At 43.3% G+C, this 26890-nt stretch overlaps 1 protein-coding gene across 3 annotated transcripts in view; it reads left to right on the forward strand.

The window, feature by feature from the left end:
- lyst (lysosomal trafficking regulator) overlaps positions 1-26890 on the forward strand; it is a 60441-nt gene that overhangs the window by 25089 nt on the left and 8462 nt on the right. For 2 of the 3 annotated variants that reach the window (XM_080287896.1, XM_080287897.1), the window contains exons 6-33: positions 1254-3345; positions 7345-8287; positions 8389-8550; positions 10666-10822; positions 12551-12762; positions 12883-12949; positions 13463-13572; positions 14339-14708; positions 14799-14955; positions 15068-15241; positions 15333-15484; positions 16172-16362; positions 17063-17308; positions 17946-18119; positions 18980-19129; positions 20045-20182; positions 20263-20461; positions 20552-20680; positions 21476-22100; positions 22538-22718; positions 23453-23622; positions 23763-23993; positions 24182-24348; positions 25118-25270; positions 25381-25542; positions 25895-26086; positions 26184-26395; positions 26514-26723. In XM_080287896.1, coding sequence (XP_080144022.1) covers positions 1254-3345; positions 7345-8287; positions 8389-8550; positions 10666-10822; positions 12551-12762; positions 12883-12949; positions 13463-13572; positions 14339-14708; positions 14799-14955; positions 15068-15241; positions 15333-15484; positions 16172-16362; positions 17063-17308; positions 17946-18119; positions 18980-19129; positions 20045-20182; positions 20263-20461; positions 20552-20680; positions 21476-22100; positions 22538-22718; positions 23453-23622; positions 23763-23993; positions 24182-24348; positions 25118-25270; positions 25381-25542; positions 25895-26086; positions 26184-26395; positions 26514-26723 — 8126 coding nt within the window. The remainder of the gene's footprint in view (positions 1-1253; positions 3346-7344; positions 8288-8388; positions 8551-10665; positions 10823-12550; positions 12763-12882; positions 12950-13462; positions 13573-14338; positions 14709-14798; positions 14956-15067; positions 15242-15332; positions 15485-16171; positions 16363-17062; positions 17309-17945; positions 18120-18979; positions 19130-20044; positions 20183-20262; positions 20462-20551; positions 20681-21475; positions 22101-22537; positions 22719-23452; positions 23623-23762; positions 23994-24181; positions 24349-25117; positions 25271-25380; positions 25543-25894; positions 26087-26183; positions 26396-26513; positions 26724-26890) is intronic. The other variant, XM_026191138.2, reaches the window with a different exon arrangement.

The raw sequence follows: 26890 nt of genomic DNA on the forward strand, positions 1-26890 counted from the left end.
CCCGTTGCCTACTGGTGGTGGTCAGAGGGCCCGGTGGCGCCAGTGTCAGGCAGCCTCGCCTCTGTCAGTGCGCCCCAGGGTGGCTGTGGTTACAATGTAGCTTGCCATCACCAGTGTGTGAATGTGTGTGTGAATGGGTGGATGACTGGATATGTAAAGCGCTTTGGGGTCCTTAGGGACTAGTAAAGCGCTATATAAATACAGGCCATTTACCATTTACCATTTAGTCATAGTACACATAACAATGATTGGCTCCAGCAAGTTCAGATCAAGATCACTTGATGCGTAAAAAGAAATGAATAATAAAAGGCCCAATGAACCCTCCCAGATTTTATCTCGGGATCTGCAGGTAACTATTTCAACTATCGGTGACAAAGTGCATGTATTTACAATCAGAAAGCAATTTTAACTTGCATGGGTGCAGGGCCAATACAAGTCTTTTCTATCCAAAAACAACATTAAAGCTGCAGCTTGCCAGTGAACATATGGGCAAAGAGCTTACCTTTTGGAATATTGTGTGGTCACAGTAATGATAGGATGCAGAGCACAGGCCAAAGACAGCTTTTGATGAAAATAATCCCATTCAAACTGTGAAGCATGGTGGTGAAAATGGTACGGATTGAGGTTGCTCCTCTGCCTCAGGGATTTGGCAGCTTGTTGGCAGGGCTTTAACTTTCATTTTTCACTATCAAAGCTTACTTGTTGATGATGATGTAAGCTATTTGTAAATGGTAAAAGGACTGGCACTTTTCTACTTAATCTGAGCACTCAAAGCGCAGTCTGAGTCCTCAGATTGTAGTCTGAATGTCTAAACAATGTAGGACCATTTAATAGGATAATGCTTCTAAGGACTCAAAGAAATCAACCAAGGAATGGTACAAAAACAAAAAAAATGAGGTGGTGTTGAATGGCTTGGTCATAAAGAAAAAGACTTTCTATTCCATTCCATTTAGATTTGCTGGGGAAACCCTGTATAAGATTTTTTTTTTCTTATACAGGGTGCCATAGTAGTTTGAAAGGTTACTATATTTTATCCACACAAGCATTTCACATCTATTGATATTTTTGTTGAAAAGGTTTATTTTGGTCTTGTTTAAGTATGTCACCTTTATCTGTAGACACCAGGATCAAGTGCTTGTCTAAATATTAAAACAAAAAAAACAATACTCTCACTTTGTGGGATTTTCTTACTTTTTTGCGATTTGCATGCACCTAGAACAAGTATGATAGATATGTATTCTATGTATTGACAGATTTCACCCTGCCGTCCCTGCTGGAGGTATTCCTGAACCGGGAGGTGAAGGCCATCCCTCTCAGAACAGGGCTGAAGGCTGCAACAGATGAGCAGACCTCTGGGAAGAGATCCCGTGTTGCCAGCAGTACCTGGAAGTCACGGAGGTCCCGGCGGACAGCGCAGAGATACTCTGTGAAAGATGCTCGCAAGTCTCAGGTTTCTACCTCAGATTCAGAAGCCAACTCTGAAGACAAAACTGGCCCAGGTAGTGCACGGAGCCGAAGATCACATGGCTCCACCATCCAGGTAAGCTGTCAGCATCATCGATCAGACGCCTCGCAGTTCACGTCCACCGGCACCACCACAGAAACCATGAGTGCCCCATACCCACATCCCAGAGCCCCTGGATCCCAGATGGCTGACAGCGAAACCCTAACAGACCCAGCTGCAATATCAATATTCAATCGAATGGAAAACTCGCCTTTTGATCTCTGCCATGTGTTGCTTTCCTTGTTGGAGAAAGTGTGTAAATTTGACATGAGCATCAACCACAACCCTGGCCTGGCTGTCAGCGTTGTGCCTACTCTCACAGAGATCCTTACTGAATTTGGAGATTGTTGTGGTCCAGGGGGTGGAGGAGGAGCAGGACCAGAGGAGCTTGCTGGAGGCTGGACAGAGGAGCCAATTGCACTAGTTCAGAGAATGCTACTACGAACCATCTTGCACCTGATGTCTGTGGATGTGAGTCAGAATGACAGCCTTCCAGACAGCCTGAGACGTAGTCTAACAGACCTGCTGCGAGCCACTCTCAAAATCCGGAGCTGCTTGGACAGACAGAGTAACCCTTTTGCTCCTCGGCCCAAGAAGACTCTACAGGAAGTACAGGATGACTTCTCATTCTCTCGTTATCGCCACAGAGCGCTACTGCTTCCAGAACTTTTAGAAGGAGTACTGCAAGTGCTGCTGGGTTGCCTGCAGGCTTCCACTCCCAACCCTTTTTTCTTTAGTCAGGCTCTAGAGCTCATCCATGAGTTTGTTCAGCACCGTGGCCTGGAGCTCTTTGAGACTACAGTGCTTCGACTGGAGGGACTTGGCAGAGCCAGAGATTCTAAAGTTGGAGGTGAAGCCTCAGAGAGGCTACGAGGCCTCATTGCAGGGGTCTTCAAGATTGTCAGTGCTGTAAAGAAGGCAAAGTCAGAGCAGCTGCATCAGTCTGTGTGTGCCCGAAGGCGCCATCGTCGCTGTGAATATTCCCACTTCCTGCATCATCACAGAGACTTGTCAGGTTTGCCCGTCTCTGCTTTCAAGCAAGCTGCTAGGCGCAACCCCTTTGAAGAGGATGGAGAAGGCGGAGGAGAGATGGAGGGTGAAGCAGTACGTTATCCTGAGCGCTGCTGCTGCTTGGCTGCCTGTGCCCACCAGTGCCTGCGGCTCCTACAGCGCCTGTCCCCCAGCGGGCCAGGTGTGTTGCAGGTATTGGCTGGGGTGCAGGCTGTTGGAATCTGCTGTTGTATGGACCCCCGTTCAGTCGTAGGACCTTTACTCGATGCCTTTAAAGCTCCAGGGCTGCGTAGTTACCAGTCTCATGTTCTTAGTGTCCTGGGGAGACTGATCTTAGACCAGCTTGGTGGGGGACAGCCTTCAGAAAAAGCCAAGCTGGCCTCATGTAACATCTGCACTCTGGATAGCAGCCAGCTGCCAGGCCTGGAGGAGACATTGCAGCACGGGGAACCTTCAGCTATTTCTACCAGCCTGTGTTACCGCTCCCAGGGTATTCTGCCAAGTGGAGGGGGCACTGAGGATATGCTGTGGAAGTGGAATGCTCTGGAGGCCTACCAAGAGCTAGTGTTTGGTGAGGACTGGCAGCTTAGTCAGCAGATAGCTGGCCATGTGTGCCACCTAACTCAGAGGGGCAATGCTATAGTGCAGTGGCAGCTCTACACACACATCTTCAACCCTGTGCTGCAGAGAGGGGTAGAGCTAGCCCACCACGCCCAGCAACTGGGAGTTTCTACTGTCTGTACTCAGGTCTGCAGCTATCACACGCAGTGCCTGCCTGTGGAGGTACTACTTGTTTACCTACAAACGTTACCATCGCTTCTCAAATCAAGGTGAGCTGGTTCACAGGTTTAGTTAGTTTAAAATATAATTCTCAGTTTTCCCTCTTCGTGTGTGTGTGTGTGTGTGTGTGTGTGTGTGTGTGTGTGTGTGTGTGTGTGTGTGTGTGTGTGTGTGTTGTTAGATGTCAAAACCTCCTGAAAAAAAGCAGCACGTTCTTTGGTTATGAATATTTTCAGAAGCATTAGCAATTTATTTTATAAATTTCTTCTGAAAGACAAGTGATATAGATGTTTATTTCGATAGATATTGCATATTTCTTTCTTATGAAATGGATTCCTGTCCTTTTGATACAATGACCTAAAGCAAATATAATCCGCCAGTTCAAAGGAGGATACCTAATCTACTTGGAATTTCTTTGTCATTAGATCTATCCCTCCAGGTCATTGCTAATTAATGCTAATCAATAATTTAGCACTGCTTTGTGAACTCAGCGAGATGGAGAGGATTATTGACAGTTTATGTAAGAGTGTCGTGAGTACAGTAGCATAACATAGCAGAGGCAGATAATGTTTGTTCGTGTGCTTTTATCAAAATGCTGGCAAATGTGAAGTTGTGTAAAACTGTATTTTTGGTTTTTGGTGTGGATATTCTCAGTTGTCTGTAGAATTCTGAGATGTTGAGACAATCCAGAGACATACAGGTTAAGTAAACTCTGAAACGCCCATAGAATGGGACGTGCAGAGGTCTGTGCCTGTGTGTTAACCCAGGTGACCTGCTTAGATTACATCTCAGCGGCCGCTCTACACATGCTGTGATTGGTTGCATGTTCTTGCGACCCTCAGCAAGATCGGGAGTGTTAAAAAATAGATGGCTGGATGCTTTGAGATGTTTTGTCAGCAGTAGGCTGATAGATTTCCTTGTTAAAATTCAGAGAGTTCTCTGCTCTCTACAAGTTTGACTGACATCTGTGATGGGTTTGGTTTTTTCTCTCTTTTAACCAATCCTCTGAATTACATTTTACAACTCTTTAGAGCATAACAATAAACTACTCATATCAATGAGGTGTCTGATAAAATATTTATTGATAAAAAGTCCACATGTGTTTTAACAAGAAAAAACATTAATAGCCCAATAGCTAATCAGTTTAACTCTGCTGCTATTTTTTCATTCTGTTAATTTTTTTTGAGACAAAATGCACAACAATTTACTTTTAGATTCAGAAAAGCAGGAATCAAAATTCTCAGCTTGTGTCGAGACTTTTAGTTTAATTAATAGACTATAAATGTAGATCTATAAGTTTATATAAACAAGTTTTCACTTATCCTCAAAGCCCAAATTAAGGGGTATAACATTTACAATTAAAACTCTCTTTTATGTTTTCTGCAGCAACTTTAAGGTTTTTGTGCCATATTCAGTTGTTTGGTATGCAATGGATGTAGTTGTAGATCTAGTTGTATTGGTCTGTTTTATTATAACCTCAGCTCACAGAACACAGGATAGTTGGTGCGTGGCTTACTAAGATGTTATATCTGTACTGGTCTCAAGGATGAAATTGAACGACCACATTTCCCCATGAAGTCTGCAGCATTACTCCATGACAGGCTCCAAATTAAAAAGTCTTCATTGGTACTGAATTTGCAGTTGCATATGGTCAGACCTCACATCTTTGCACATGGTCACTCTCGCTAGGTTAGACTATACAGCTCCATCTACTGGGCTATATACATATTTGTTCCAAATATAGCTGCAAAGTTAGCTGGCTGCAAAGCGGTGATTAACTTGTGTTGTTTAGGTTGGCAGACAGATGGAAATTAGGCGAAATAGGATCCACAGATCATTTGATTTGGGGCACATTCATGTATGAGTTACACAAATTGGAGCTTCAGAGCCTTCAGTACTGCGGGAAAAGGTTTGAGCGACATGTGTCAGATTTTTCTGTCTTTCGTGGTCTCACAAACCGAGCGATTGAATCGATGAGGTTATTTGTGTGATCATCCTTCACGTGGATGGGCAAAACCAATTCTACTTAAGTGGTTTTTACATCACCTTCTTATGCAGTCTGCTCATGCAGGAAAAGTTATCGAAAGATAACCTGAAAGACGAGCAGCTTTTCTTCAAAGTTGGACATCATCTGATGCATTGCCCGCCACTGCATCATCTCCTGCTCTCGTTTCGGTTTCTGCGAAACAGGAATCATATTTTTCAGAAGTGAGCATTAAATATGCAGACTAATGATTAGCCATTCTGATGGAGTTTCAGACCACTAATGAAAGGAGGAAATGTTGTGAAGAAGCAGATTTAATCAACGCTACATTTATTTAGAGGAAGACTGGAGAAAATGGGTTTAAATTGGTGAAAAGAAATCAACAAGTTAATAATCTGTTAAATTTGTTTTGTGTTTCACGCTCCCATCCTCAAAGCTCTAACTGAACATCTGTGTCACCGCACACTGCAGAGAAAACTCCATGCTGAGATTAAAGTGGTTGTTTTTTGGTTTTTTTGTGGGATTTCAGTCCGTTTGTAATGTTAGCACTTCTCTCAAGTTGTTTTTCCACACCAAATGTTGATTTCACTCAGAGGTGATGCTTTATTCTTTCACCATAATTTACCTTGTGCTGTGATAGCGTCATTTATTATTCATCACAGCCTCAGTAGTGTGTGTATATCACCAGTAAACAAATTTAAAAGGGTAAGGTGTCAGCTGTGTTTTCCCAGTAAATATATGATTTGCCTTAAGATAACAAGTCGTGAATTTGTCTTTCATGTTGCTCAATAGAATAAACATGAAGCAGAAAAGACATTGGAGAACAAAGAAAACGCAGTAAATAAAGACTAGCAGGTGTGTCCGTGTGCATTATTGTAGATGATGACTTATTTATGTAAAGGTGTTGTGCTGGAGAGAGAATTATTTCTGCAACCTGAAGAGAACAAATGGAGTTGGCGTGTGAAGGCTCCTGCGTGATGAGGTTTTTTTTCTGTCACTGGCTGGTTACAGCACTTGTCTGATTGAACTGAGCGGTGCTTTTTATTTTAATAAGGGAGCGCTGCGGTAGGAGGTATTTGTGTGCACTCTACACATCTACCCGAGTTGTCAGCATGTTGTTTATTTTGCTGGCTAATAAGAAGTACAACTCCAGTTCCAAAAAAAGTTGGGATGCTCTGGAAAATGCAAATAACAGAACGCAATGATGTGCAGATTTCATAAGCCCATATTAAATTTGCAGCAGAAGATAGAAAACGTATGTTTAAACTGAGAAAACATACCATTTCAAGAAAAAGGTTATTTTTAATTTGATGGCAGCGACACGGCTTGAAAAAGTTGGAACAGGGTCATGTTCACAATCACGTAGCATCTCCTCTTCTTTTAATAACAGTCCATAAACATCTGTGAAATGAGCTGCTGGAGAGAAATGTTGTCCCATTCTTATCTGATACAGGATTCTAGCTGCTCAACAGTCCTGGATCTTCGTCACTCTTTCCATTTCATGATACACTAAATGTTTTCAATTGGTGAAATGTCCTCAGCACCTGGATTCTTCTACTATGGAGCCATGCTGTTGTAGTAGATGTAGTATGCAGTTTAGACCTTCCCTAAAAAGGCATTGTCTGGATAGGAGCATATGTTGCTCTAAAACCCGGATATGCATTTCAGCAGTGATGGGGCTTTTCCAGATGTGCAGTACCATAGGCACTGAGGCACCCCCATACCATCAGACAGGCTTTTAAACTGAACGCTGATAACAAGTCAGATATTCTCTCTCCTCTTTAGTCCAGAGGGTGTGATGTCCATAGTTTTCAGAAAGACTTGGTACATTTTCTAAGTACAAATATTTTATGTTTTATATGTTCTGTTGTCATTAATAATAATTCATGGCATTCTGTTTTTATTTACATTTTACATAGCTTCTCATCTTTTTTGGTGTTGGGTTTATATATATACCCATTCTTTATGAGGGGGGTAATAAATGACACAGTGCATTTTAATGTGAAAAACAACTTATTAAAATGTCCTTTTTGTTTAACTTAGTTTCTCATCTTTTGTATTATAGGGTGATCAGAGACCTTTTTATTAGCTGTAATGGACTCAACCAGGTGACAGAGCTTGTCTACTTGGACCAGACACGCTCTTTAGCTTTGAAGGTGTTTGAGACTCTGATAATAGGCAGTGGAAAGCAGCAGGCTGAGGGGGTGCTTCAGGAGCTGGAGAGTGCTGATGCTGAAGAAAGGGAGGCTGTCTTAGGCCTGGCTGAGGAACTGGGGTCCAGAGGCATCGGAGAGGGCGCACAGAGTCTCAGCAAGTTCTATGAAGGCCTGAAGGAGGCTTATCCACGACATAAGAGCCGTAGCGGCCAGGCTCGTGGACCGGGGCGCAGCCGAACAGAGATCCACCTTCATGTTATCAATCTTTTTCTATGTGTGGCCTTCCTCTGCGTCAGCAAGGAGGCAGATTCTGACCGGGACTCAGCCAATGACTCCGAAGACACTTCGGGTTATGACAGTACAGCGAGTGAACCTCTGGGTGGACGGCTGCCATATCTGTCCCCAGACAGTGTAGCCCTGCCCTCTAAAGAGCAGCTACGACGCGCCGCTGATGTTTGGTCAGTGTGTCGGTGGATCTACCTGGCCAGCCCTTTGTTCCAGAGACAGTTCTTCAGGCTGGGTGGACTGGATGTCTGTTTGCGCCTTATGGCAATGGTCATTCAAAAGCTCTCCTGTAAAACGAAGGATGGAAAAGCAAAGAAGAAGAGAGACGGCAAAGGTAAAGGCAGCCCCGATTCCACAGCCACTTCACTGGGACTGGAGGAGACTTCTCATGATGCATCTGAAACCAGCAGCACCAGTCCAGCTGAAGGAAAGACCAAAGATCCATCAAAGAAACTTGAGGAAGAATGGCAACTTCAAAGTATTCGTCTCCTTGAGGCTTTGCTGGCTATTTGCCTACACAGTGCTAACTCAGCCCTGCAGAGGATAGAGCCTGAGCTTTCTTGTCAGGTATGTTGAGCAATGTGTTTAATTAACTAACCCCTAAACAGGCCAAATACGCAAAAAAATACTTTGGCTTAACTTAAAGTGTCATGTCCTCTCGATTATAGCTCCATTCAGTGGAGGATACCTTGTTAGAAGTGAGAGACCAGCTCTCTCGGTCTGGAGTGGTGAACTCTGACCTTGCCATACCCCTGTTTGACTCTCTCCTGAGAGTGGCCTTGGCTGAGGTGTCATCCTGTCCCGATCCCCCTGAGGAGAAGCCAGAGAGGGTGAGTCCTGCCTTGGGAGAACCTGTGAGACAATAAATATTCTCCACTTTCATGAAACACTCATGTATAAAGAGACATGAGGTGCCGTCATTGTTGATCACATCTAATCACTCTATAAAGCTTTTGGCAAAATGTCTCTCCATTATTTGTTCGGCTGAATTCCATTTACTCATTAAAATTAATCTTTTTTTAAATCTCTTTTTAAAACCATTTGTTTTCGCTTGCACAATATGTGCCTGTTTTCACACTACTAAAAAGTCATTCATGAAATAAATATTTCAAATGACTATATTATGGCACTAAATGAAAGCTGCTATAGGTTGATTTATTGACCTTTTGTTGAGCAGTTAGTATCTTGGAGGCCTTTATTGCCCATATCTGTCCTGTTGACTCTAAAAACAACAGGCATACTTTCCTGCCTGTTTTTTACTTCTCTGTCTTTTATGTTACTGTTTTTCTCACTCTTTTAACAAATTCCAGAGATAATTCCTACTGATTTCAGCAACTTGGCAGAAGGGCAAAACAAAAGGGCAAATGCCTTCAAAGGTTTCAGGCAGGGCTGAGAACTAGAGAGAGAGTTGAGAGCCTGTGTGATCAGAAACAACTGCATTTTCTTGTGTGTGACCCCATGTTATTAACTCATCATCTCCCACCAGCAGCCACTATTAACCAGTCAGACGGACAATAACATGCAGTGCAAACACGAGTGAAAATTGTATGTTTCTTTTTGCTGCCTCTTTTGTCTGCAGAGTGAAGTATCTGTGCATCTACAGCGTGTGTTTGAGCACCGTGGTAAAATATAATGAGCAGTGGTGTTTATTTAAGAGGCAAGCGTACAATGAGAGGAAAACCATTTTCCACCCAAGTGTTATCAAGCATCAGTACTGCCGTGTAAGGCCACTCGCACTATGTTGCTAAGCTGCTGTTATCAGCCTGATGTACAACAGAAACGGTGAACGTAAATAATTGTAGCCTTTGTGTGGAGCCAGCAGCGGATGCAGCCTCATTTTAAAACCCAGCATGCTGCTGATGTTTCTTTGTTTTAGTGGATTTTACACTCTGCTGTCAGCTCTTCAGACAGACTTAGTTTAATTAACATATTGAAAACATTTTTTAATTCAATCAGTTATCTTCACACATGTTGACAGTTTCTCATTTGCTCAGTACAGATGGGCCTCTACAAACTCTCACCTCCTTAGCAGTGCCACTATCAGTGCAGGCTTTGTAAAGCGTTATTTAAGATTCGCAAGAGACATGAATCTGTTTTTTCATTTATTCCATAAATAAGGCAAACACAAACGAAAAGAAGCCGTCCGCACTTACATGACTGAAAGTAACTGTCTCATGTCTCTCAGCCGTGTTTTCTTCAAGTCTTAAAATGCCTGTCTGACTAAGCCTGTTCCAACACAGGAGGATTTGGCTTTTTATATAATAGATTTACCTATTTCCTAAGAGCTTAGTTCTTTCTCAGTGAGCACTGGCAGACTGTGATGTTCGCTTAACCATTACAAGTATGTGCTTGAAGCACCGAGATTAGTCTTCCACCGCAAAGTTTGTCCACTGATTTAGACCAGTCTTTTAAAATGTTCACCCACAATTAAATATAAAAGCAGCCTCATATTAGTTTCGAAGGAATAGAGGTGTGTGATGCAAAAAGCCTCTTTGAACCAGGAAATGGTTTAGTTTGTCAGTTTACGTGTGTGTGTGTTTGCCTACATGCACATATGATGACTGTTCATGTCGAGGAACTGGGGCTGTGTGAGCGCCTTGCAGGTCAGCTGATATTTGTCTTATGACTAAAAATCTTGTACTTTCTTTTTCCCCCGTTTTGAGGGCAGTCGATTCGCCGCATCAGGCATGACACTCCATGTCATGCCTTTTACATTTTACCCTAAAAATACTCAATCGAGGAATTTTTTTTTTTTTTAATTTTTTTTTTTTAAAGCAGCATTGGGTAAGCTCTTATGAAAGCAATCTTATCTTAAGTGCTTGAAAGTTAACCAGCCGTTGAACTTGGAGTGTATGGGATTGAAATTCATGATTTTTTTTTTTCTTCTTCTTCTTATTCCTACCTCCTCTTCTGCCTCACTTGCTCTTTCACTCTCTTCTTGCCAGAAGCTCCAGGTGTTGGTGGAGGGGGCGGCCCCAGCGGGCGATCTGTCTGAGGAGGTGGACGAGGTGCAGAGCTGCGGCGGCAAGCCCCCAGGGGAGGAGGAGGGCTACGACGCTGACAGCGAAAGCAACCCAGAGGACATGGCCAAGCAGGAAGAGGGTAGGTCCACACTTACTGCCACACTACCACACACACGCATGCTTTTATTCTCACTTACTCCTCCTCAAGGATCCATAGCTGCTGCACATACCAAACCACTTCAGATATTGTTACTGAGGCTGGTTGCAGTTCACACTTATGAGTCTTATTACTTTTCACTGCCTATTCATTTTTCAGTTTATTTTCTGAACGCTATAAATCATTTTTACTTCAGATGTTTGTCTTCTCTGCATCTTGTTTTTATTGGCTATAACAACAACAGACTAACCTCGCTGGATTGAGAGGTCATGGGACCGTTATAACCTCTAAACCTGCTTGTTTTGAGTCTTGGGAAACCTTGTTTCTCACACTGTTAACTGTTTAATCGGTCTTTTTGCTGAATGATTAGTCCTTTCTGGAGTTCTGTGCATTCACTGGATGCTCTTTTTTTCAGTGCAAATGCACATACAGACAGTTAATTCTATAATAAAGAAAAAAAACAACATCCTCCTTTGGTGTGCTGTGAAGGATGTGAAGCAATAAACGGTGGCTAGTTTTTAATTCATGCATATGACAAGGCAGAAAATGCGTTTAACCTCTTGTGTCAGCTCTGTTTCACCGCTTGCAGGTTAAAGACACGGCCCGATTACACTATTTTTGCTTCATCTCCTCAGAATAAAGTCATTGTTTTACGTTTTACAACTGCAGGCAACTAAATTCTTTTGGTCTCATGAGCTAGATCCTGTGACTTAAAGTCTTCATCAGATGGAAATTTTAGCTTCCTGGAAAACTCTTATGTCATGAGAAACAGAATCTTTAACCTTGAGTCATATTGAGCAAACCAACTTCAACTTCACAATGCAGTGCTATTTATTTGGTAATTAGCCTTATCTCGTGTTTCTGTAAAATCAAACCACTTATTTCCACTGAAAATCCTTTTTCAATGGTACATAGCTCAACTTAGGTAACTGAGCACAAGCACCAATGACTGTTCCTTTTTTCACACTCAATTAAAACTTGATCCTTTTTCCTGTATTTTTTTAAATCTAGCATTACAGCAATTCAAAATTATTTCTAATATTTAATAATAAAAATGTTTATTCCAGAATTTCTCTCCTCAGGCTGTTCTCGTTTTGTCCAAATTGGCTCCTGTAGCTGCTGCCTCCTCACATTTCCTGGTCTCTTAGCGGCGTTTACACTGCTCCAGATCCTTGTGTTTATTAGTTTGAGGTTAATTGAAAGGATAAAGACCATAAACATAGCGAAAAGTGATGTGAAATGCATACTGTAGACTTCCTGCAATTAAATTTAACCACAGACCAAACACAAGCATCAGTAATAATGCACTATCAAGGCAGACGGGTATGACAGTTGGTACGTGGCTTTTAGTTTATATTTACTGCTAGCAATATGTGACTGGATGCGTGTGTGGTAGATTGTAACAAAGCGTGTAGCGGTGCACAGGAAGACAACCAAGCTTCTTTAATTAAAAGGAGTTTCTAGGAGCCGTGTGAGAGCCTGCTGGACTGCTTTCCTTGAAAACACGAGGCAGCTCTGCAGCTGAGCACAGAACTGAGGCAAATTCATTTTTATGCTCTACCTCCAAGAACCCAAGAGAGGGAATGCCTTTGAATCATGGTGCTGTTCAAGGAGCAGAGGGTGGCATATTGTGCCTGTGCTTTAGCAAGGCAGGCAGTGCGTGCCAATCTCTTGTTTGTGTCTCTGATCTTCTTCTGTTGGGTTTCTTAGGTTTGAAGGTGGAGCCAGCCGCATTGCATGAGTTTGTAGCAGTGGCAGACAGGCCCGGGCGAGGCGCGCTCCTGTTCCCAGAGATCTGTACGATGGAGTTGCAGCTACTTGCCTCTGGCTCCCCAGACCTGGAGGTTCTGAGTCATGTGTTTCACAGCCTGCTCAGTGCAGTACACGCCAATCACCACAATGCTGCTCTCCTCTATGACCAGGTCCCGCCAACCACAGTTTCCTCTTTGTGCTACACTTAACCACCTCCCGTATTTGTCTTACTTTACTACTCAGCTGTGGTCTGAAGAAAATGACTGACTGCTTTGTTCCTGTTTTCACAGGGAGGAGTCAAAACTATCCTGTCTGGCTTTCACAACATTCTCAGTCAAACAAACCACTCGTTCACAGGTTTGTTCTTCATCCTGCTTTATTTTTTTTCTGTCTTATCTGATCTAAACACATATTTTTCATGTGTGACGTCTCAGGAGGAGGGGAGCCCTCTCAGTTTGCTGTTTTCCTGAGATTTTTTCTGCTTCTGACATTTCAGCTGGGTCCCCTGGGCTCAGTGTCATGTTTTATCATAGGTACCTTTAGTAGTTCTTAGTCAGTCTTACCCAGTGGGCTTCTTTGGAACTTAAGTTGATCTTATTTAACATTATAATATCATGATGTCCAAAATCTAAAGGAAAAACAAGATAAGTGTTTGCTCTCTGTGGTGTTGGGGAGGATTTTTGTCCTTGGGATATTTTGTCAGCCAATTTCTAATGGCTAAAAGTTCAAATACAACATAGATTACATTCACAATTATTGAGAAAGCTTAAGAAAAATCATCTATTTTCTGTGGTAAGAAATTATTCTGATGCCTGCCAAAATGCGATGATAACTCTTTATGTAATCTGCTCTTCATTGGTCTACATTCAGATTGCCAGACTGTGCTTGTGGAGCTGCTGGTTGCCATGGTGAGCCAGAGGATCACAGCTGAGGAACTTGCTCTATTGAGTCGCCTCTTCCTGGAGAAGACCCCACCTACTGTAAATAGCCATCTCCTATCAGTCACTCAACAGTGTGCTGTTTGCTTGCACTCGTGATGCCTGACACTGATGTCTTCTTGTTCTCAGTGCCTGCATGCTTTTGCTTGTTTTAAAGCAGGAACAAGAATCTATTTTTAACACACCGTGCTGTCAGCCTCTCTTCTCACTTCTTGCCGCTTTAAAATGTATCAACACATAATGCTCCCTTAGGTAGCTTCATTCTGTATACAATTAACACCAAAGTGTGCAGAACAGATGTAATACTAGTACTTATTAACACACGTCTGCATTTAATTGGAATTCAGACGTCTATGAGAGCAGACAGGAAGGATTTATTTTTAACAACTTGCAAGGCAAGTTAATTTTGTCATCTGTGCGGATAACACACAACTCTTTGTGCTTAGCTGTATTCATCTGCATTCTTCATGGTTTGTTTGCTGGTTCTTTATCAATATTCTGCAGGTTTATTATGGATCACAGATAAATCAGTTACATTTCTTAGTGTATTAGCTTTTATGGGGGGGCTTGGTTTTGTTTTGTTTTTTTTAAAGGGGACATATCTCTTTATTGGGTGTGTCAGGACACCCGCTGTGAAAATCGGCACTATCAAATATGTGGGGCTACCCATTGTGGCAACCCCTTGTGAATAAGAGAGCAGCTGAAAACAGCTTTAAGTTTAGGGTTACAAAAAAGCCCAGATTTAAGTGTTTTTGCATCAAATTTAAAACAGTTCCCCTAACTTCACATTTACTTTGTTACCTCCCAGGAGATTTTACTGAAGGGCATCTTACAAATTGTCGAAGCCAACATGAACATCGAACCTCTACACTTTCTGAGTTTTCCGATAATCCTTGGGGCTTCGACTCCGGGAGTGTTTTCCCCCAGCTCCAGACAGAACTGTGCCGCCGGAGGGAAAAGTGTTGGTTTGCCCTGGAAGAGCAAGCTGTCTCCAGGCCGTAGGGAGGGAGAAGCTGAGTACCAACCGAGCCACCTGCGCACCTCTCCCTGGCACATCGCCCCTCTCCACCTGCCCTTAGTTGGACAGAACTGCTGGCCCCATATGGCCAGCGGCTTCAGTACCTCTATATGGCTGAGGGTGGCCGAGCAGGGAGCGAAGGACGGGGACAAAAACAGGGGTGAGGCAGAACTCCTTTACTAAGAATCCTTTGTGCATGATGCCCATGAACACGAATCGTTTTTGACATTCTCTGATTATTGTTTTCCAGAAGAAAGTAACCCTCCTGCAGCTGAGTTGCACCATGCGTCATCTCAGGCAGGGACAAGATTGCTAGAGGAAGGACTCATTCATATTCTATCCATGGGCTCCAAGGCACTGATGCTTCAAGTGTGGGCAGACTTCTCTACAGGCTCTCTCACTTTTAGGTGAGCTCCAAGGAGTGCAGTCTCAAAGTAGTGTCAAAAGAATGAAGTGCTGTTTTTTAAGTATTCAGATTTTCTTGGACTTTAAGTATTCTAATATATTTCTTTTCCTCAGGATTTGTATAGACCCCAACGATGAGATAAAAGCAGGCCTGTTGGCACAAGCAGACTCAGCTGAGGGCCTGTTCAGTGGGGGCCAGTGGCAACACCTTGCCCTCACTTACAGCCAGCAGCCGGAGGGAAAGAAGAACGTCCACGGCCGCGTGGTCGTCTGGGTGTCTGGCATCTGGTGAGGAAAACTGACCGAAATGTAAGCTGTCGTTTGGCTCGCATGGTTTGATAAATAATTAAAATTCAGTCCAAACTGCCATTTTCTGTAGGAAGTGTGAAGTTTCTTTGGATTACACCCTACCCAGAAAGTCCAGTTTATCATCTGACAGCAACAAAACCTTCTGCATGTTGGGCCACTGTGTGCCATCCTCAGAGGAGATGGGAACACGCTGGAACATGGGCACTGTGCTACTCTTCAACGGTAGGGCTCCTGTTAAACTGAACTGAAGATAGTGTCTGTAATATCATACTTAGACATGCGCACTGCAGTCCGTTTTAATTGTTTAACTGCCCTCAGTGCTGCTCTCTGGTGGCACATTGATTATCACCTTCACTTTTACAAAGCAGTAGAAACTGTAGAAATGCTTTGTGATGCATTTGTATTTTAAAAGCGTATGCAGCTGTAGAAGGCTGCGCGTGGTGTGATGTGTGGCGTGCTGTGGATTCTCAGCATTCTCTCGGGAGGCTTACTGAATACTTCTCTGGTTACCTCTAATTGGCTGTGAAAGCCTTGCATCTAGGCGCTCTCGACCTATGAGCCCAACTGATGTGTTTAGACAAGCTTGGCCTCTCCGCTGTGGTTGGAATTCATTGTGTGTAGCAGGTTCTTCTTTGAAAAGCAGGACTGAAAGTATCAAGAAAAAAAAGTTGACCAGGACACCTCGGGAGTCTTGCATTGCATCAGCTCATGTGTTATTAATTTGCAGCGTATTAGTGGAATCATATAAATCATTAACTCTTTGAGTTCATTCAGGCTTTAGTTTGGATTTCTCACAAATCAATTTTACAGCTTCTGGATTGCACAAACACACAAAGATATTCCTTAAGAGAGAGGATATTCCCTTTTCCTAAGTCAAATAATAATAGATGTTTGCATGCCTCTTCTCAGGGTCTAGAATAGGATCTGAGGAGGCCTTCTACCTGTACACGAGTGGACCAGATCTCACCTCGATCATGCCCTGCAAGTATGGCAAACCCAGTGTAACATTCTCCAAGTTTGTCACCCAGGAAGGTCTGAAGTGTGAGCACGTGAGAGAGATTTTAATGAAGAGCAAGGATGTAGACACAACAACTTTGGTCGTAAGTCTCTCTTTTTTTCTCTTCTCTTTTTTTAACACGAGGCATTAAAACATCAGCCGTGTCACAAAAAGTGTAATTATGAAATGAAGCCAGAAAAAAAAATGTTGCCGTGTTTGTTCATCTCTCACTCAATTCCTGCAATGCCCGCCGCCGACCCCTCTACTTATGCAGGGTGATTCAAGTGCTCTGTTAGCGTGGCAAATCCCCCCTATGTCTCATTTATTGTTTCATTTCACGGTGTATGAGTTATGTGCTGTTCCAATTAGCTGTCATTAATGATACTGCATGGTAGGAAGTAATTTGTCCCAAATGGGGAAAAACAACTATTATAGTTAAGCTGCAGTTATTTTAGTCAGACTGAAAATAGTTTTTCTCCCATTAAGTGGGAATTGCTTTGTTGATAATAGCTCATTTTTAGCTAATAGCTAAAAAAAGAAAAGCCAAGATGATAAGAATAAATGTTTGGCCATTTTTTTGTAACTTACTGTTAAATCTAACAACCCTTGCCCTGGTGTACATTTGTACCCTATTTGAGGACATTTTGGCTCCTTATTTATTTATTTTTAAAATTACTTTATATCTAATATCCTAAATCAAGTATCAACAAATTTCCCACGTGTGGGACTAATAAAGGTTATCTTATCTTAAGATATTACTTTTTTCCCAAAAAAGATAATTGTGTGCGTTGGTTTCTGCACAGGAGAGCCTGGCGGTCGTGTACGCCCCCAGCAGTCCGAGAGTCTACACAATTTATGAGCCTGTAATCAGACTGAAAGGTCAAGCAAAGACTGTGGTTACCCAGCGGCCCTTCAGCTCCAAAGAGGTGCAAAGTGTTTCCCTGGAGTCCAGTGCTCTCAGAGCTCTGCTCCCCACCGAAACCCACGGCCTGCAGAGTGTCCTGCACAAGATCGGAGGAACTGGAACTTTTGTCTTCCTCTTTGCACAGGTGGGATGATTTAACCCTTTCTCACCCAAGTGTCATACAGGCTGCCTGGACTTATTTTGTAATTTTGGCTTTAAAATTGCTACATAATTCTCAGCTTTCAAGAACTATTTGAATTTTCTCTCTAGCCCAAAATAGTTGAGGAGTTACAGTAATGTGAGGCACATATGGTAAAATCTAGAACCTGATTTTTCTGTCTGTGTGCACACAGCAGTATCTCGTGAATGCTTTGTGCTGCCGTTATACACCAAATATCTCCATAAAGCTCATCTTCTCTTCTTTCCGAAACCAGTTGGGGTTTCTTTCTGACACAAACTGTAACAGAGTTATGATTATTTAAAGAGACCCAAAATAAGTAAAGGGTTAAATGTGAAGGGCAAAGCCTATATATAATATGTATGCAATTTGATTGCAGTATGTAGGAGAAAGAAGGCTCTTGAATGACTTTGGAGAATTTTTGAATTTGATTAATTATATTCCAGGCCAACTGATGAGGTGCCCATTAGTTCAGTTTCATTCATAAAGAAAGCATTTGACATTATTTTGTGCTTCTGTGAGATCTCAGTGGCCACAGCAGGCCCTCATGTTCACTCTGTTTTGTTTTTCCCCCCTTCGCCTCCTCTGGCACCGTTGTGTCCAGACAGTGGAGCTCAGTGACTGTGAGAAGACCCAGGCTCTGGCCCTGCAAGTGCTGCTGTCGCTGTCCAAATTTAACCAACACCGCATCCACGAAATGGACTGTTACCATGGTTACTCCATGATCCATCAGGTCCTCATCAAGCCCAAATGCATCGTAGGATATCACATGTTGAAAGTGAGTCACACCTTGAACTCTTGTCTTCTGTCCCTGCAGCCTCAGCTGATCTGCACAGTAAAATATATCCTCTATTTATTTGATTTTTGGGGGGCCATGAATCTGATCTGGCCCGACACACTGGTTCCTCTCTGAGCCGGTGTTGGTGACCCTGCTGTTACTTGACCCTCTGGCTGTGTCTGTAATTGAGCTGTGTAATGGCTCTGGCTGAAATGCATTGTGTCTGACTTGATGAAACACTGAGCTCCTGCAGAGTAACACAGCAACTCTGATTGCATTTGTCACTTTAGGCTTTCTCATCCTGTATTGTATAGCATAGAACTGCACTGATTAGTGGCATTAAATTCCCATGATCATTCCTATATAAAAGGAACACGCTGTGCTACAGTTGTTGATAGTTTCCATTTGTACCTTTCACTTCATGCTGTAAAAGAAATCTAATTCTGGTACCTTTCTTAAACTGGGGTAGTTACATTGTTAACCTGCATCTTAATGTTTTAACTGAGTGCAAGGCTGCAAGCTTCTGTCTTCAAGTAACAAAATGTACCAGAGACATAAAGGACTGCAAGATTTATGACCACTGCAGTGAATCTGGTCACAAATGATATTCTTTGATCGATACAGACAGGGCTGCTCGTGGAGTAAATGGAATTAGTTTTGACTGAGTTGACTGAGTGATAAGCACTCCAAATATTTCATGGAGAATGTATTGATTTTCTTCCTGCTTGAGATTCAGAACTAGAGATTATCAATATGTTGAGGCGTGTTTCTGATGAGAGTGAACGGCGCCCTGTGAGTTATTATCACAGAAACTCTACAGAAGTCGTTGCGTTTCTGACGGCCACGATTTTTCTTCCTAGACTTTACTCGATGGGTGTTGCAGTGGACCCATCCTCATCCTCGGAGAAGACGGTCAGTTCCATTTGGACGCGGAGTCTGTGGCCGTGGTTCAGGATTTAAGGCTTCTCTCAGACATTCTGTTGGATTGGAAGATCTGGGCCAAGGCGGAGGTAAAGACTGCATTACAATTAAATGTAACTATGGCACACCGTCTAATTCAATTACATCGTTTTGGTCAGGTCCATCACGTCCAAAAGCAACATCCATGTATTTGCACACATATATTTTCTTAAGAACAGTTTTTATCATTTATCATTTACATCAAAAAGAAACTGTAACATTACATCAAGTTAAAGTCCATCGCCCTTCGTGCGAGGATATCTGTAATGTAAACATCCAGAAAGCCTCTCTCCTCCTTAATAACAACTCATCATCTCCACTCTCCTCGGTGGAAATAAGTAGAGCATAAATAAATAATGTATGATGTTTTTGAAGGACACTGTGTCTAACAAAGGCAGACAAAACATGAAAAACTAAGCAGGTGAAGATGAGCAATCACACATTCATTACTGTGAGGATACTTCAAATGAGCTGCATTTCTAATGCAGTTTGTTCAAGATCTAATCATTCATTTTCTCATCACACCTGAAGGTACAGTTGTAAAGAAAAGAAGGAAAGTTGTCTTTTTTTCTGAATGACTTTTGTGAATCTCAGCGTTTCTGGTTTTTTCAGGGTCTGTTCATTTATTTATTTATTTATTGTTATTGATATCCTCTCCTGAACAGACAGAAAGCTTAAAACATTATCAGCTAAATGATGAGCTTCTTAGAAATTCATACATTAACTCTAGTGGCCATAGTCACTGATTTTAGTTCTCCCACAAAATCCCCGCGGCCTCTGAAGCGCTTTAAGGTTTTATCTTCTGGTGAATCAAATGTTTTCGGAGAAAGCATCAGTTAGTGGTTATTCCTGCAGTTTTTGTGCTGCAGATGACATTTTTTAAAATCAAAGAGTCCGTGAGGATTCTTTCCAGAACTGTTTTACTGTCTCAGCCGTCATATGGTGTCATTTACTGTTTGTGTCAGTGCGGAGTGTGGGAGACGCTGCTCGCTGCCTTAGAGATCCTCATCAGGGTTCACCACCCTCATCAGGTCTTTAACATCCGTCAGTTCCTCAAGGCTGAAGTAGTGCATCGCTTCCTGCTCACCTGTCAGGTATTACAGGTAGGTCGCTGCCACAGAGCTGCTTCACATTCCCTTCCCTCTTCCTTCCTTTTTATTTTAAATATCGTGTTTGTTTTAAGGAACATCGGGATGAGCATCTCACGGCGATCCCACAGGAGGTGTCTTTGTCATTCATCAAAATCATCCAGGAAGTACTCGGGTCTCCTCCTGACATGGATCTGCTAAAACTGATCTATAACTTCCTGATGGCAGTGCACCCACCTACCAACACCTACGTCTGCCACACTCCATCCACCTTCTACTTCTCACTGCATATAGGTGAGGAAGCGGTTACAGCTGAGCGCACCGGCTCCATATCAAAGATCCATTAAGCTAATGTGCCATGTTCCTTTGATGTTTCTCTGTCAGATGGGAAGCTGTACCAGGAGAAGGTGCAGTCCATTATGTACCTAAGACACTCCAACAGCGGAGGAAAGTCTGCCAGCAGCTCTGTGGTGTCGCTCTCCCCGACTGCTTTTGCCGATGCTCCTCATGACGGTACAGCTGCTCCAACTAAACACCAACCTTAATGCACTCCCAGTACCCTAACACAGCAGATAATTAAATACAGACCTCAGGTTGTTGCTTTGAATGATATTATAAATCGAAAGCTCAGCAGTGCTTTTATGAGAGTATGTGCCTCTAACAAAGGAAATTTGTTTAACATGTTTAGTGCTGTATCAGCCTGATTACGTTGGGTTTTTCCCCCTCACTCTGTGATGAATTGGTCTCAAAAGTTTTATTTTAAGAACTTAATGTAAACATCATTACTTGTGGGAAAAAGCTGATGCATGAGCATTAGGTCATTATAACTCTCCCTCCCATCCTCCTCTGCTTTTAGCTTTTAAAAAGACTTGAAATAACCTCAGCTTGATGTAAGTCTATTAGAGCCTCTCTTTGTAATACTTTGTGATATAAATTCAACATATCTAATTACTCTATCGTTTTACCTCTTTTGACTGAGCATTTATTATTCCTGGTTTTACTTTAAGAGCCCCATTTTGCAATCACGGTGTTTCTTTTTGATTTATATTTTATTTTAGTTAAACTTTAGCAAGCACATGAGTAATTCCTACAATACTTTGTGATCAACTCAGCTATAAGGGGATAGATTTAATTTCCTAGTCCTGTTTAAACAAGGACGCATTATGTTGTTCGCCGCAGCCCGCTGGTCTCTGAGTATTTGTATTTGCACTTTAAGTGTTGTATACTATGCGTGCATACAAATAAGGTGCTCTGCAGCCTTTAATTGAAGCATTTGCAAATACTCAATGAGTCTCTTGTGTTTTCCAGGCCATCTCCATGCTTCTTCCCTTGATCATGGAGGTGATGATCAGTCATTACGTGCCCCTAGTCTGGGGCCGTCTCCGTACTCTTCGCCTCTGCTGACGCCTCGGCTCGGACGCAGTAGCTCAAACGAGGCAGCCGAAGGTGACGGGGCGTCCCTCGCCACTCATCAGGCTCTCGGAAGCACAGAGACGCTCAAAAAGGGCGGAGGTGATGAGCAGCTCCTCAGCAGCTGTGAGTCTGCCAAGACGATATGTGAGGACAAAGACGCGGGCGAGGGAGCAACCCCGCGCACACCATCCATCAGTGTGGAGGAGGAGCGGGATGAGGCAGCAGAGGTCGACAGCCTGGCAGACGGGAGCGTTGGGGTGGCAGAGTCCGAGGACAGGTTCGAGTGGGTCATGGACGAGGCGCCACGCCGACCTGACAGCCTGAAAGGCATCCCATCCTTCCAGAGGAGCCACAGCAATCTTGCTAGTCTGGGTCTGGCCTTCCCAGCTACAAATGGCTCGCTGACAATCAGCCGGTGGCCCACAGCTGCTGACCGGAGCTCCATACCTGAAGACTGGGAAAGTTACACCTACTCTCCTGGCTATGAGAGGGCTCACAGCAAGACTGAGTCCAATGACAGGTATGTAGTTCTCTTTAACATGGCAGCTTGATATACTGTGAATGAATAAATAAATAAAAAAACATTCGGGATGTTTTAAGCGCTCATTATCATAAGTAATTATGTTTATGCAGCCCATAACAAACTGTGGCCAAGCTGCAGTGAGCAACAGTTTATCTAAATCCACGTGCACGTGGATTTAGCTCTGAATGTATCACCAGAAACGTCTCGCATCTGATAATGACCAGAGTCGGGATTTGCATAATCTTCATAAAGCATGTGCTCAGAGTAATAATCCCCAGCCAACTATGACAACGATTTGTACTTCCGTGATAGATTCAGCTTATTCCTCCTTGTTATATTAAATTCAACACTCTGTCTGTACTTGACTTTCTTAGTGTTATTTGGTTGGTGTAGCCGTTCATGTGCAGTAACATTCGTCTTGGTGTGTTTCTTAGGTCCAGCACAGAGGATTGCCTGGTGCTGATCTGCTGTGGGCTCTATGATCTTCTGAGGGGCATCTTGCTGCTGTTGCCTGACCTCATGCTTGAGGAGGTGATGGACAAACTCATCCAGACAGAGGCCCTCATCGTCCTGGTCAATCACTCATCACCGCTCATCCAGCAAGGAGTCATGAAGGTTGGTTTCTCCTTAGAGAGTCTGATGTACTGTAAAGCAGAGGGGGGTCTGATTCTGCACCAGGAGTTCATTTTCATCCCAGTATCTTCTGCAAAATACTGTTACGGGCTGTAGGATGTGTGAGCTCATTGCCATTCCAACAAGCTGTAGTTACACATTAGTTTTGTATTTTATGCTTTGCAGCAAGCACTTTTTCCCCCGAGATACCTCACACTGAGCTTTTAGAAAGCTGGGAACAGCTTGGACAGGCTGAACACTACTTTTTTCCTTAATGCTTACAAATCCCATCAAAACTCCAAATCACAAATGTCACTGAATAGCCTTTTGTTTTACTTTTGTGTATTTTTAAGAATTTTATAAACTAGGTGGTTATTGCAGCTAAAAGGTTTGCACACTGAAACTTCACTACACATTTTCTTTTGTTAATCATAAATTACTTGTAAATAGTGGCTCTTTGGGAAAAACCTTGCATTCAGCCCACTATATTTTCCAACAATTAATCCAAATTTTTTTGTGCATATCCCTCCTAAATGCCAACACACATGTGGTTCCTGTGGAGCATAGGGGCAGTGCTACAACCCAATTGTCAGAGGTGAAAGGGTGCAACAGCTGTTAATAAAACAAACAGGAGGATTGTCGTAATACCACGGATGCCTCTATGAGGCTGAGGGATAACACTGGCGCTGTACTCCTCTGTACTGACAGGCGTAATTTATTCTGCTTCTCCCACCCAGCTGCTGGACGCCTATTTCACCAGAGCGCTTAAGGAGCAAAAGGAGAAGTTTCTGAAGAATCACGGTTTCTCACTGCTGGCCAACCAACTATACATCCACCAAGGCAGCCAGGGGCTCCTTGAATGCTTCTTGGAGATGCTGTTTGGACGGCCGGTGGGCCTGGAGGAAGAGTGAGTACATAACATCCACTGCACCACAGGCGCATGATTGCACATTAATATGTATAGAATTGTCTGCCGTATGAATAATGTTGGATGCAAACATATTCTTCATGTTGTGCCACATTGTTCTTTCTCGTGTTTCTCTTTAGTCTGGACCTGGAGGAAATGGAAAATCTCTCACCCTTCAGAAAGCGCTGTATCATCCCAGTGTTGGGTCTTATTGAGAACTCTCTGTATGAGAACTCTTTGGTGCACAACATCCTGTGTATGCTCCTGCAGCTCATCAATGCCTGCCCCAAGCTGGCAGACATCCTGCTAGACCACGGACTGCTCTACGTGCTCTTTAACACCCTGTCTACCCTCAATGGCATGGAGAACGGGTACGACTGCCAGAACAGGGAATGATTCATTCAGACATCTCCACGGGTTTATAGCACGTTTGTGTTGAACCTTTGAGCCAAGAATTAAATCATTAATCCTCTTATTGTTGGTTGATCTGGCACATGTGAGTGGTAGACTGACTTCCTGTGCTTCATATTTTCTTGTTTTCCTTGTCCTCCCTCTGTAGTATTCCCCTGAATGACTACAAACTCCTGGTGTGTGACATCCAGCAGATGCTTGTAGCTGTGACTATTCACTCCTGCAGCTCCTCTGGGTCCCAGTACTTCCGCATCATCGAAGACCTCATTACCTTACTGGGTTTCATGCAGACCAGCAAGATGCGTCGCACACAAGGTGAGAACCGTATTTCGATACACATGCAAAACACATCAGTCTTGTCACCTCCCATGCTCTGCAATCGTGGATGATATCAAGCTGTCAAGCTTGGCTACAGAAACAAATAGGGCTGTCACTTTATTATCTCCATCTGCAGAGTGGAAACTCATTTGAGAAATATCTCCCATTTTCATCTTCCCACCAAATGGTTTTCTCTCATTTTTCCCTTTTATTTGCTCTCTGAAAAATATCTCTCCCTCCTCTTCCCCATTAGCACTTATTTCCTCGCTATATTTATGATCTGATATTATCATTCTGTGATCACAGAAGCATTAGAATGGCATTATGAGTGTGTATCTTTTTATTTTTGGTTGCTTTTCATTTCAGATATTATATTCAAATGTTCAGATGTATTATTAACATTATGGGGCTCTGTGCAAAAAAACATTTTGTATTGTTGTTCTCAACTTCTCATAATTATTCTAAGTCTTAATTGTACAGCACTTTGCAGTTTGCTTATTTCAACTTAATGACTGTGTCCTTGTTAGTGAGGCGTGTGTGTTCATCACTAGTGTAATCAACACCATTAAATGCCGCATGAGGCTACCTGTGCTGCTCTGTCTGCAAGTCCTGTTGCCATTAATTTTAGTGTTGTCAGTATCAAAGAGCAGTAATTAATTGTAAAATTGACTAACCTGTCAGTTGACTGTAGCATGAAGAGCGTGACCTTGAGTCACTCATCAGAAGCAGGTTGGCTCTAACATGACACAAATCTTTCTTTTCCCAGAGATGGCTGTGGCTTTGCAGTTCCGTGTCCTTCAGTCGGCGATTGAGTTTATAAAAACGACCGCCAACCAGGAACCTCAGAAACTGAGCACTTCTGTTAACGCTCCAAGCTCTCCGCATCACGCCATCTATCAGAAACGCAAGAGCATCGCCGGTGAGTGTCTCAAACTGGCTCTGGCACTGTAGAAAGCTGCAGTCTGCTTCTGTGCTGCTGGAGGTAGAAATGTGTCTGTTTATTGATCGTCTCTTCATCCCGATCTGAAGGTTCCATTGCCATCAAAGACTCCATTATCCCCCGCATCCCCAGGCAGCACTACTGCTCCTATGGCCAGATCCCCTTGTCCCCTCCATTCAGTTTCCTGTCCCAGGACTCCCCCCTCCCTTCCCCCACTGGAGCTCCATCGTACATGCTCCACTGTGACGCAGGTAGCTGGGACTGCGGTCCACAGCGGAAAACATCCTCCCTGTCAAGGGGCATGTTTCCCTCTCATGCAGTGAACTCACCCTGTCCCCAGGACCTCACCTTGGGGGTTAATTTGCCCAGTACCCCAGTGTGTTACTGGTGCCTTCTCTGTGTGCATGTGAGTGTGTGAGAGATCAAATGCTTAACTTCGTCAGTGTTAAGCATTCCAGCACAGATGACTATTTGATTAGTGAATCCTAATAATTTTCTCTTTACCAAAAACACGTGTGCTTATCCTTTCTGAAAACTGGCTAATTATCCCAGACTACCAATTTTATAACCACATTCGAGCACTTATCAAGATTGTTCTTGTAGGTCGGCGCCGGTTCTCTCTGGCCCAGACTGACTCTCTGCTGATGCGAATGCGCTCTGTAGCCAGTGACGAGCTCAACCAAATGATGCAGAGGAGGATGAGCCAGGAAAACCCCATCCGTGCCAGTGAGACCGAGTTTGTCCAGCGGCTGCAGAGGCTTGTGGTTCTTGCCGTCAACAGACTCATTTACCACGGTACACAGCCTGGTGTTTCTTTGAATGATCTGGTCTAAACCCTTTATGAACACTGCACGCTAATCCTGCTTCTGTTTTTTTGTTTTCCTTATTTTAGATGTGAGTCAAGATTTATTTGATCTGCTGAATATCCCAGAGTGCACAGACCAACAGCTTTTCACACCAGATCCAGCTGATCAACCGCACGAAGATGGTGGCTCCGCTTCTGTCCCGCACTCTCCAACTCCCTTCACTCTACCTCCTGCGAGCAAGAAGAGCTTCCAGAAGGACATCCTCCAGCTCATGATGGACGGGATCAAAGTCAGCCTGGTACGACAGCAGTCCAGTTGAAGCTTTTTCATGCTTTAGAAGCTCTTATTTGTAAACCTCTACTCTGAGCGTTGTAGCGTTTGATGGCTAACCTAGTGTTGCTACTGTGTATCCGTAGGGGAGCACAGGTCGTGGCGGAGCCCCGCATCAGCAGTGGCGAAGGATCCTGTGGTCCTGTCGGGACACTTTTCGGGTCCAAATTGGCCGTTTGCTGGTGCACACACTCAGCCCTGCACTTCCTCTATCAGACAGGAAGGAGGCACTTCAGTTTGTGTTTGATCCCAAACATTTGGATATCCTCAAGGAGAGTCTCAGCCCTGGACTAGAGGTGAATGTGATTTGTCATGTTAACTCCCATGAATTAGACCCTAAAGTGAGATATTTCTGTTCATTTTAATCTATATAATGAGAGAAATTGCGGATTAGGTACAGAAAAAAACTCTTTAGCTTTAAAAGTTCAAAAATTGGTGTCTTTCCCTGTTCATCCCCCTGCCA

The sequence above is a fragment of the Astatotilapia calliptera genome, chromosome 13, assembly GCF_964374335.1.
Source record: "Astatotilapia calliptera chromosome 13, fAstCal68.1, whole genome shotgun sequence".
NCBI lineage: Eukaryota > Metazoa > Chordata > Actinopteri > Cichliformes > Cichlidae > Astatotilapia > Astatotilapia calliptera.